This window comes from Cebus imitator, unplaced genomic scaffold, assembly GCF_001604975.1.
Source record: "Cebus imitator isolate Cc_AM_T3 unplaced genomic scaffold, Cebus_imitator-1.0 Scaffold8, whole genome shotgun sequence".
NCBI classification, from domain to species: domain Eukaryota; kingdom Metazoa; phylum Chordata; class Mammalia; order Primates; family Cebidae; genus Cebus; species Cebus imitator.
The window spans coordinates 9,523,655-9,536,245 of NW_016107323.1; the positions used below are offsets into that span (position 1 = coordinate 9,523,655).

The window sequence follows — 12,591 nt, forward strand, 5'->3', positions numbered from 1 at the left end:
TCTATATTGTTGTTGTTTTTGTGGTAGAGACTCACTCTGTTGCCCAGGCTGGAGTGCAGTGGCGCAATTTTGGCTCACTATAGCCTTGACTTCCTGGCTCAGGTGATCCTCCCCCTGAGTAGCTAGTACTGCTGGTGAGCGCCACCATGCCTGGCTAATTTTTTCTATTTTTAGTAGGGACGGGGTTTCACCATGTTGCCTAGGCTGGTCTTGAACCCCTGGGCTCGAGCAGTCCACCTGCTTCAGCTTCCCAAAATGCTGAGATTACAGATGTGAGCCACTGCATCTGGTCAGCGATTTCATTTTGAAGATGAAGAAAGTGACTCCCAAAGGTGAGAAAGTTGCCCCCAGGGATGTGACTAGCAAATGGTTGGCTGAGGTTTGAACTTGGGAACTTTTGACTCCTTGTCTACCACGCCATGCTTTCTTTCATGCAGCCATTGAGATTCTCCTGCCCAGTTCTTAAGGCCCCCACTGTTTTTCTCACTCTCCCCATTTCTTCTCATTTCCCCCCACCTCCTAGCTTCCAGCTTCCAGACTCACTGCCTGGTCTCCTTCACTCTCTTGCATGCTCACTGGCTTCATGGCCACCTTTGCACTCACTCCCCACCACCCTTTCCCAACTTGCTAGATTGCCTCCTTTTCTTTCCTGTGCTCATCTAATATTTTTACCTGTTTGCAGCTTCAGCTTCTCCCAGAAATCTACTTTGGTTAATTTTGTGGATCTCCTGAAATTCCACAGTGCATAATTAAAAATTACCCACTTAATTATAGATTTGCCTTGTAGTATTTGCTGCTGTTTCATGTGTCAGAACCTGTTTTCCTCCAAGGACCATGCCTTTTTATTTATTTATTTATTCATTCATTTTTGAGATATGGTCTTCCTCTGTTGCCCAGGTGGCACGATCAGCTCACTGTAGGCTTGAACTCTTGGGTTCAAGGGATCCTCCTTTGTCAGCCTCCAGAGTAGCTGGGACTACAGGCATTTGTCACTATGCCCGGGAAATATTTCAATTTTTGCAGAGATATGGGGGGAGGTCTCATTACATTGCCCAGGCTGGTTTTGCACTCCTGACCTCAAAGGATTATCTTGCCTTAGCCTCCCAAAGTGCCGGGATTACAGACATGAACTACCATGCCCAGCTAAACCATGCCTTTTTAATTTGTTTTTCTACCTGTGCCCCACCTTGTTGGAGGTGAGTGGCTTACAGCAGGCACCTGGAAAGGAACTACATTTTGGGTTGGTTTTATTCCCTGTGGTGATTTGCAAGCCCTGTTGGTCAGTTAGGACCGTCTAGGACCTTCTCCAGGGATGAGAGCTTCCAGCTGCTCCTCATTCCTGGGTGGTTCTGTGGACTCGTGCAGGAAGAGCTGCCCAAGAGCTGCCCAAGTGACAGGCTTTGCAATGTGGTAAACGAATCCCTCCTTTGGGTTTTGATAACAAAACCCTCCTTTCACCCACCTTTGGTGCAGGGGAACGTTGCAAAGCTTTCAGTACAGGGGATGGAATGAGAAATTGCAGTGTTTCTCTGCAGAGAGGACAGATGCCAAAGGAAAACAGAAGTTCCTTCAATCTGGGTAGAAGGCCTGGTTTTGGAGCCTGCCCAGGTGGTTACTGCTGTCTTAATAATTATTCACAGCATTAAAACCAGAGAGACCATCTGTCTGACAGCCTTTCTCAGCTCCTTTTCTCTCCTTCAGGAGGCCACAGCCATGGGTGGGATAGGGAGAAAGTTAGTAGAAGCTTTTACATTTTTATTTATTATTAATTTATTTACAAAAGTCTTTTTGGCTGGATATGGTGGGTCACACCTGTAAATCAAGCACTTTGGGAAGGTAGGAGGATCACTTGAAGCCAGGAGTTTGAGACCAGCCTGGGCAACACAATGAGACCCTGTCTCTACAAAAAGTAAAACAAATTAGCCGGGTATGGTGGTACGTACTTGTAGTCCTAGGTACTTGAGGGGCTGAGGCAGGAGGATTGCTTGAGGCCAGTTTAAGGTTATAGTGAGCTACGTACGATCAGGCCACTGTAATCCAGGCGGGTGGCCTGGACCGTGGCCTCGACTATGTCTTTCAAACAAATGAAAGAAAACCTTTTTATTATTGAAATTTTCAAACATACCCCAAAATAGCCCAGTGGATCCCACTTTTCCCCAACACCCAGCTGGAACAGAGACTAACATTTTGTTAATCTTTTTCTGTCTCACTCTATCCCCACCCCTGCCCTGTCCAATATATACACCCTTGTAGCTTTGTTTTTATTTATTATTTATTTATTTTTTTGAGACAGAGTGTTTCTCTGTCACCCAAGCTAGAGTGCAGTGGCGTGATCTTGGCTTACTGCAACCTCTGCCTCCTGGGTTCAAGTGATTCTCCTGCTTCAGCCTCCTCAGTAGCTGGAATTCCAAGTGTGTGCCACCACGCGTGGCTACTTTTTGTATTTTTAGTAGAGACAGGGTTTTACCATGTTGGCCAGGCTGGTCCGGAACTCCTGACCTCAGGTGGTCTGCCCTCCTCAGCCTCTCAAAGTTCTGGGATTACAGGCATGAGCCACTGCACCCGGCCACCATACTCTTTTAAACAACCAGATTTCGTGTGAACCTAGAGCAAGAACTCACTACTGTAAGGATGACACCAAAACATTCACTAGGGATCCAACCCCCTGATCCACTTCCTTCCTTTAGACCCCACCTCCAACACTGGTGGTCATATTTCAGGATGAGATTTGGAGGGGACAGACATCCAAACCATATCATTAGATTTAATCGTTTTATGCAGTTTCTTTGGTTCTAGATCTGTTTCTACTCTTTCGACTTCTGTAGTCAGGTGACTGTAACTAGCTTCTGTTCTTTTTGAGGGTTCACAGTTTGGTGCAAACCCTTTGGATGTATTATTTGGGAAAATGGGGTGTCTTGCAGCCTATGTCCCTGCTTTACATTGCCCTTTTTGCTGCCTGCCCCAAGCCTCCTCATTAGCATCCCCGCCGATGCCAGCGGAGATGTGGTGACATTCAGCTTGACAGGTCATTAGCAGCTTTTGCCCCAGGGACTGCTGGTGGGAGGGAGGTTGTGGAAGATAAACTCTGACAGGAATGTATTCTCCTCGAGGGCAGGGTTTATTTGATATTCTCCTGGAGCTTGGAGCCATAAGCATGGTGCTGGGGAGGAAGCGCCCTTAGCAGATAGCATTTGGGAGCCTCTGCGGGCAGAGCATGGAAAGTCGCAACTTCTGAGTTGTTTGTATTTTCAGTCTCAGTCTAGATGGATGGCAGTCTTCTGCTGTGGGAATGAAATATGTTTAGGCAACTTGAGCCCCAGGTGCAGATGAGGCTGGGCTAATGGGTACACTAGGGAAGGAGCTGGGGGAGAGATGCGCCCTTAGCTATTATCAATCCATGACAGCTGTCAGCTGCTGGCAATTAGCACCCACCTGTGCCTGGGATGCAGGGGCACCTGTTCTGTCCTCTGTGGAAGTCTCTGGACCCAGCCAGTAGTCTTGACTGTGCACTGTTCATGCCCCAAGTCCGCCTGGAAGAGGTGATTGGAAACTTACTGCAGAATAAGGAGAGCGCAGGACAGGCACAGTGGCTCATGCCTATAATCTCAGTGCTGAAGCCAGAGGATGGCTTGAGTCCTCGAGTGTGAAACCATCCTGGGCAACATAGTGAGACCCCGTCTTTACGAAAAGTAAAATAATTAGTTGGGCATGGTGGTGTGTGCCTGTAATCCTACTTACTCAAGAGGCTGAGATGATGTTCACTTGAGCCCAGGAGTTTGAGGTTACAGTGAGCTATGATTGTACCACTGCACTCCAGCCTAGGCGACAGAGCATGACACTGTCCCCCCTGGAAAAAAAGGAATAAGGGAAGCCTCTGGAAGACCTGATGAGAGGTGGCCCAGCCAAAGTGGATATTGGTGAGGATTTCCCTGGTCTAGAACTCTGAATTTAGTCTGGCAAAGCGTTCCCTTTGTGTTGCGAGATGATTCTTGATGTTACCCCATCACAGTAGGTAAGATGAATTAGCTAACGAGAAAGGCTTTCTCTTTTGCATCCTTATCTAGTCCTTACATGAAGCGTAGGAGAAGGTCTCCACATGGTACTAGTGAGTCTTTAACATCTGCCTCTAATACTTGTCTATGCCTCCCCTCCCTTTTTTTTAACAAAGCCTCAAGAATGCTCCATTATCTAGGTAGAATTTGATAATACTTTATTTTTATTATACTCCCTTTTTTGCTTACCTTCTATATACAGCAAGTGAAACATTTTTGAAATATGTGCAAATAAGGGCAGTTTCTTTTTTCTATTTTTTTTGAGAGAAGGTCTCGCTCTGTCGCACAGGCTGGCATGCAGTGGTGTGCTCTTGGCTCACTGCAACCTCTGCCTCCTGAATTTAAGTGATTCTCCTGCCTTAGTCTCCCAAGTAGCTGGGATTACAGGTGCCCGCCACCACTCCCGGCTAATTTTCATATTTTTAGTAGAGACCAGGTTTTGCCATGTTGGCTGGGCTGGTCTCGAACTCCTGACCTCAGGTGATCTATCCCCCTTGGCCTCCCAAAGTGCTGAGATTACAGATGTGAGCCATTGGGCCTGGCTGAGGCAAGTTCTTTTTGAAATATATTTTGTGAAGGAGAAAAAGAAGAGGTAGTTTAAGGAAACAAATGACATAAAAGATGGTATGCAGAGATGCCAAAGCATCTTGAAGGTGCTTTTTTTTTTTTTAAACAGTCTTGCTTTGTTGCTCAGGCTGGAGTGCAGGGGTGCAGTCACGGCTCTCAGCAGCCTTGACCTTCTGGGCTCAAGTAATTATCCCATCTCAGCCTCCCGAGTAGCTGGGACTACAGATATATGCCACTATGCCTGGCTAATCTTTAACTTTTTTGTAGAGGCCAGTTCTCACTGTGTTGCCCAGGCTGGTATTGACTTCCTGGCCTTGAGCAAAAATACAGATTTTGATTAAGTCTGGGGTAGGACATGGGCCTGAGTTTCTAACCAGTTCCCAGGTGGTGCTATTGCTGCTGGTCTACAGACCACAAGTGGAGATGCCAGTGTGGAGTTCATGTAGCAATAGTGATTTCATAGCAATAGCCAGTGTCTGTGTACTTGCTTCGTTGTATTTCACACACTGTTTAGCAATGTACATGCATGTCATTTGACCCTCACCCCAGCCCTTTGGGGTGGGTAAGGGTTATGCTCATTTCATACTCAAGGAAACTGAGGCACAGACAGGCAAAGTAGCTTGGGGAAACAGAAAGGAATTTAGAGACAGGCTCTGATTAGCTCAGAGACGAGACAGCCTCATGCGTCATCCTGAACACCTTGGACTTGATCTTGAAGGTGGAGGGAGAAGTTGAAGGGTAATTAAACAGGAACTGGAGAAAATTCACCTCAGATAGCTTTGGCCACATGCACCCTGCCACCCGCACCTCAGTGAAGTGTCATGCGAAGTTGGGTTCATAAATGAAGGCCTGAATGCTTTCCTGCCAAGTTCGTTTTAAATCAAGCTGCTAATTAGTACCAATCCCCCTTCTCCTGTATTGTAGTTTTTGTTGATGTCGTTTCACTTCATTTGGTCGACGTGATTGATTCAGTTCAGTGTTTGAACTTCTTTTTGAACCTCACCTTAATGACCTGTCTAAAAATCAAGATTAAACCTGCTTGGTAAGACAGGCTCACAGTCCAAGGAAATGCTTGCCCAGAGAGGACAGACTGCTTTAACTCTTTAACCTGAGCCCATTAAAAAAATTCAAATGACTGATTCCTTGTCACAATTCTACCTATATTGTGTTTATTTTTGCCCAGGTTTCAGCCAGTTAAACGCTTTTGTAATGAGCTTGTGTACAGGCTGAAGATTGCATTTTGAAACTGAGTCAAATACCAATTTAAAGACCAGACTTTTATACTTATTTGTGAAATTCAGATAAATGACATGGAAATAAAACAGGGCTGCTGTATTGTGAATATGACTCTGTTTCTCCTTGTAAGACTCTTTAAGGGTAGCCATTTTGTCATTGTATATATAAATTTTCTTAGCCTACCTTTTACTTTCTTGATTTGCCTTTTGTGGTTTACCGTTAAACACTAGACTTTTTGTAAACTAATTATCCCTTAAAATGGACTTTTTTTTTCCTTTGAGACAGGGTCTTGTTCTGCCACACAGGCTGGAGTGCAGTGGCTCCATCATAGCCCATTGCAACGTCAAAATCCTGGGCTCCAGCGATCCTCCTGCCCCAGCCTCCTGAGTAGCTGGGACTATAGATGCTCACCATTGTACCAGGCTAATTTTTAATTTATTGAAGAGACAGGGTCTTAAACTCCTGGACTGAAGCAATCCTCCCACATCAACCTCCCAAAGTGCTAGGATTACAGGTGTGAGCCACAGTGCCTGGTGAAATGGGACTTTTTGTAATTTGTTTTTGAGACAGTTAAGCTCTTGTTGCCCAGGCTGGAGTGCAATGGTGCGATCTCGGCTCACTGCAAACTCTGCCTCCTGGGTTCAAGCAATTATCCTGCCTCAGCCTCCTGAGTAGCTGGGATTACAGGCATGTGCCATTATGCCTGGCTAATTTTGTATTTTTAATAGAGACGGGGTTTCTCCATGTTGGCCAGGCTGGTCTTGAACTCCTGACCTCAGGTGATTCGCCTACCTTGGCCTCCCAAAGTGCTGGGGTTACAGGTGTGAGCCACTGTGCCGGGCAAAATGGAACTTTTTGTAATTTTGAAAGTGAAACCTGCCCCTTGAGTATGCCTCAGCTTGGCTTGGCTACCTTCCTATCTGATTCTGCAGCTGGTCGTCCTTTTTTTCCTAAGATGGGGTTTTCATTCTGTCCCTCAGCCTGGAGTGCAGTGTAGTTCCATCTTGGCTTATTATAGCCTCAACCTCCTGGACTCAGATGATCCTTTTGCCTCAGCCTGCTTCCCCCCACCCCTCCACCGGTAGCTGGGACTGCAGGCACACACCACCATGCCTGGCTAATTTTGTTGTTTTTTATGTTTTGTAGAGATGGGGGTCTCACTGTGTTGCCCAGGCTGTCCTCAAACTCCTGGCCTGAAGTGATTCTTCAGCTTGGCCTCCCAAAGTGCTGAGATGGCAGATGTGAGCCGCTGCTCCCGGCCTGATCCTTCTCTCCCCTTGGCCAACCCCCTCTTCCACTGGGGCCAGCCATGTTGTGGCTGCCTGGTTTAGTTTGTTCTCTTTCCTTCTTTGGTCCCTCACTTCCTTTACCTTTGGGGGTGTCCTTCCTGACCCCTTGCTTGAGAAGTCCGAGTGTTGTCATCCTTATTCTCTTGCTCTGTCCTCCTTGTGTCTGTTGAATCTTGCCAGGGTTTTCTGGGGAGAGCTCAGGGGAGTGGGTATCTCTGTGGGCACAGGCTGGCTGCCTATGGCACTGACTTGGTGTTTTGGCATAGGAGGACTTCAGAATATTGCTAACAAAGCTTGCATGCCCACCACCCAGTGGCACCAAAGCCACTGCTGTTGTCCTCTGAGATCTCCCAAATCCAAAAATTGATATACGGCTTACTTGGAATTCATCAGTGATGAAAGCCTGGCCAACATAGCAAAACCCCATCTCTTCAAAAACTACAAAAATTAGCCAGGCTTGGTGGTGTGTGCCTGTAGTCCCAGCCACTCAGGAGGCTGTAAGATTGCTTGAGCCCAGGAGGCGGAGGTTGCAGTGAGCTGAGATTGCACCACTGTACTCCAGCCTGGATGAAACAGAGTGATACCCTGTCTCAAAAAAAAAAAAAAAAAAAAAAGAAGAAGTGATCAAAAAGTAGGTAGATCATAAACTCAACAACATAGATAGGCCGAGCATGGTGGCTCACTCCTATAATCCACCCCTTTAGGAGGTCAAGGCAGGAGGATTGCTTGAGGCTAGGAGGAGTTCAAGACCAGCATGGGCAACACAGGGAGATCCCCATCTCCAAAAAACCAAACAAACAAAAAAGCCAATTAGCCATGTATTGTGGCATGTGCCTATAATCCCAGCACTTTGGGAGGCTGAGGCAGGGGATCACTTGAGCCCAGAAATTTGAGGTTCTGATTAGCCACTATACTCCAGCCTGGGAGAGAGAAAGAGAGATACTGTCTAATTTAAAACAGAAAAAGAAGAAAAAAAAAAGAATATAGATCACATCTGTTTGAATATACTATGTCAATCCTTGTTGGGTTTCATTCCTTATAATTGTCATTTTTAAAGATTTTTCTTCTTATAAATATTCTGTTTTTTCATTTTAAAAAATTTAAGGGAGAACATGGTGTAAAAAAACAAACAAGAAAAGGACTTCATAATCCTCTACCCTGGGGGAAAAAGTCACCATTACCTATTTAGTTCTTCTCCCACTTTTTTTTTTCGAGGCAGAGGCTCCCACTGTCACCCAGGCTAGAGTGCAGTGATGTCTCTTGGGCTCAAGTAATTCTCATGCCTCAGCCTCCTGAGTAGCTGGGATTATAGGCGTGTGCCACCACACCTGGCTAATTTTTGTATTTTTAGTAGAGATGGGGTTTTGCCACATTGGCCAGGCTGATCTTGAACTCCTGACCTTGGGTGATCCCCTTGGCCCCCCAAAGTGCTGGAATTACAGGTGTGAGCCACTGTGCCCGGCCTTCTGCCATTTATTTTTAAAAGAAAAAACATTAAATTTTTTTTTTTTTTTTGACATAGCATCTCATTTTTGTTGCCCAGGCTGGTCTTGAACTCCTGGGCTCAAGCAATCCTTCTGCCTCAGCCTCCTGAGCAGCTGGGACTACAGATGCACATCACGGTGTCCTTATGCCATTTCTTTTGTACATAGGTAAATGCAAACATATGGTTACATCATATACTATTTTGGAGGTTTGATTTTCTTTTCATTTTGATCATCTTTCCAAGGTGTTATTTTCCTAGTATATCTTTTTAAATAGACATAGAACATTCTTTTGTATGAATGAATAGTGCTTTTATTTAGATGGTCCTTTCCTATTAAGACTTCTTTTTTTTTTTTGAGACAGAGTCAGTCTCGTTCTATTGCCCAAACTGTAGTGCAGTGGTGTGATCTCTGCTCAAGTGATTTTCCTGTCTCAGCCTCCCCGGTAGCTGGGATTACAGGTGCCCAAATCTGGCTAATTTTTGTTTTCGGTAGAGATAGGGTTTTACCATGCTAGCCAGGCTGGTTTTGAACTCCTGGCCTCAGTGATGCACCCACCTCGGCCTCCCAAAGTGTGGGGATTACAGGTGTAAGCCACTGGGCCTGACCCAGATGAACATTCTTGTAGCTATTGCACACAACTTTGAACACTTCCTAGGATGAATTCCTTAAAGCAGAAATACTGAGCCAGGCTTTTTTTTTTTTTTTTTTCCCTGTGACTCTTTGACACATGATAATACTGACTTTTCTTTCTTTCCAGACACTACAACAACAGGAGTGCAAACTTCTCTATAGCCGAAAAGAGGGTCAAAGGCAAGAAAACAAAAACAAAAATAGATATAAAAACATCCTGCCCTGTAAGTATCAATATTCTGCTCAGTAATAGTCACTCTTGGAGATTTTGATTCCCAGCACTTCTGTACCTTTCCTCAGGGTCCTGTGCTCTTGTTAGCACATCTGAGGCCTTAGCTTCTTTAGTTGCAAGCAGTCTCCAGAATAATCAACCATGGTGGGAGTTGATGGCCTCATTCACTGAGCTCCTGTGATGCTGATTACTGAATAAAGTTGCCACTAGGTGGCTTTGTCTGTGGTTGATTCCTTCTGTTAATTTTCTGTCTGCCCAAGATAGATCATCTCAAGGCTTGGGATCTCTCAGTGTCAGGGCCTTCAGGGTCCCAGATTTGTGCCTTGACTCCTCCTCACTGGGCCTATGAGTCCTGGGTAATGCTTGCCTCCTTTCTGGGACTCAGTTTCCTCATGTGGGAAACAGACAAACACCTCCCGAGGGCTCTTAGAACTGTTCTGTTTGCTGATCCCCTGAGCTCAAGTTACTGGAGAAAGGGTATATACTTACCTTTGCTCAGAAGAAGACTTTGTGGGCCAGGTGTGGTGGCTCACGCTTGTAATCCCAACACTTTGGGAGGCTGAGGCCGGCGGATCACCTCTGGTCAGGAGTTTGAAACCATCTTGGCCAATATGGTGAAACCCCGTCTCTACTAAAAATTATAAAAGTTTGTAGTTTTTACAAACTTTTACGTGGTGGCGGACACCTGTAATCCAAGCTACTCAGGAGGCTGAGGCAGGAGAATCGCTTGAACCCGGGAGGGGGAGTTTGCAGTGAGCCAAGATTGCACCACTGCACTCCAGCCTGGGTGATAGAGCAAGACTCTGTCTCAAAAAAAAAAAATTAAAATTTTTTGTAGAGCAGGGTCTCCCTATGTTGTAATTAGAGAGATAAAAAACAAAATGTTGTTTTGTAGAGATAGGGTTTCATCATGTTGCCCAGGTTGGTCTTGAATTCCTGGGCTTAAATGATCTGCCTGCCTCAGCCTCCCAAAGTGTTAGAATTACAGGCATGAGCTGCTGCACCCGGCTATACCTTCTGTAACACCCAAATGCCACCAGCCAAAGCCCAAGTTGAACCAGGAGGGATGAAGGCCTGGAAGGATGTAGTCCTTGCATGAGGGTCTCAGAAATGGCACTAAACCAGTCACAGCTTCTCTCTCCCGCTGTCTAACACTATGCTGAAGTCTGTGCATCTTTATCTCACTTAATACATGTAACTTTGCAAAGGAAGCAGCCATTCTTAGTATCCTGATTCCCTAGACCATTTAAGGAAAGTTACAAGTGAGGGGGAGTGGGCGGGAGAACTGGCACTAGAGCCCCCAAAGTCACTGCTCTTAGCACCATGCTCCAATGCGGGGGTGTCTCCATGATGCGCAGTGCAAGGCAGTGTGCTGAGGAGAAAGGAAGGAACATTTACAACTTACCTTTATTTAACCCTTCCCCTAAAGAAAAGAAAAGAAAAATTTGTCTGAGGCATAGATTAATTGCAGTGAGTGCCTAATGTTTTATTGATTGATTGTGTATGGAGATGGGGATCTCATATATTGCCCAGGCTGATCTCGAACTCCTAGGCTCAAGCAGTCCTCTGCTTTGGCTTCCCAAAGTGCTGGGATTACAGGCATGGGCCACTGCACCTGGCTATGCATACTATATTTATCCAACTAACAAATAAGGCTTGTTTGTATATAGTGCATATGTGTATATATTTAAGCATTCAAAAACGGTGTGGTTGGGGGCCGTGATCACATTTGGAGAGCATTGCTCTCATGTCTTATCAGGTCAGGGCCATTTTGTCAGATCTTGTAAACCATCCTTTGTGTGTCTATGCATGAAGCATAGTCTTTCTCTTTCTGCATGCATATGTACACATACATGGTCTATATGTATGGCATATCTACATGGAAATTGTAATGTGTGTAGATGAGGATCAGGGAAAGTGGAGGCATTTGTAATACTGAATAAAGGCAGTGAGGAATTTGCAGAGAAGCAGTTTGAACTGCAGCATGAGTACCAGTGACCTTGAGGAAGCCTTATCCTCTTTTTTTTTTTTTTTTGAATTAATTTTTTCAATTTTTAGAAATAGAGTTTCACTATGTTGCCCAGGCTGGTCTTGACCTCCTGGGCTCAAACGATCCTCCTGCCTTGGCCTCCCAAAGTGCCAGGATTACAGGTGTGGACCACCATGCCTGGCCACCTTATCCTTTTTATATCTAAGTTTTGACATCTCCTCAGTAGTCTAATGGTATTTATAAGGTATAAAATGTACGAGAAAGTGAAGGGACCAATGGTATGCAGTACCTAAATAGAATATCGCTTTTTCCTCCCTTAAAGATCTCATTCAGATGTTCCTCTGATGAACATCTCATTCCTTAAAGATGAGGAGTCTGAAACAAAAAGGACGTTATTCTATTAAGACACATGACTTTCTTACTAATTCTTACCATGGCAAAATATGTTGCTTAGGTAGAGCAATCAGATTTTTGTACCAATAATGGACTTTTATACAGAATTTGGACAGTTGGTACTATCAGAGCCTTGTGATATTTCACGGCATACTACTTCACTAAAAAATACCTGGCTGGGCATGGTGACTCTCACCTGTAATCCCAGCACTTTGGGAGGCCGAGGCTGGCAGATCACCTGAGGTCAGGAGTTCAAGACCAGCCTGGCCAACATGGCAAAATCCCATCTCTACTAAAAATACAAAGATTTGCCAGTTGTGGCAGCACCCGTCTGTAATCCCAGTTACTCAGGAGGCTGAGGCATGAGAATTGCTTGAGCCCAGGAGGCGGAGGTTGCAGAAAGCCAGGATAGTACTATTGCACCCCAGCCTGGGTGACAGAGGAAATACTTGTGTCAAAAATTAATTAAAAAAAAAAAAACTCTTTATTTTGGAAATTTTCAAATATATTCAAGAGCAGACAGAACCCACATGTACATACTGTCTAGCTTCAACAATTATCAACCCAGGTCCAGTCTCGTTTCATCTATACTCTGATCTACATCTCCTTTTTCCTTGAATTATTTTGAAGCACATCTCAGACATCATGTCATGTATCTATACTTCTTCTTCCTCTTCTTTTTTTAATTCCCTCTCCCATTTTTTTTTTTTTTTTT

General features: G+C 45.0%; 1 protein-coding gene across 4 annotated transcripts in view; it reads left to right on the forward strand.

The window, feature by feature from the left end:
- Nucleotides 1-12,591, forward strand: part of PTPN11 (protein tyrosine phosphatase non-receptor type 11) — a 103,625-nt gene that overhangs the window by 54,896 nt on the left and 36,138 nt on the right. For all 4 annotated transcript variants that reach the window (XM_017542962.2, XM_017542979.2, XM_017542970.2 and 1 more), the window contains exon 7: nt 9,389-9,485. In XM_017542962.2, the coding sequence (XP_017398451.1) occupies nt 9,389-9,485 (97 nt within the window). The remainder of the gene's footprint in view (nt 1-9,388; nt 9,486-12,591) is intronic.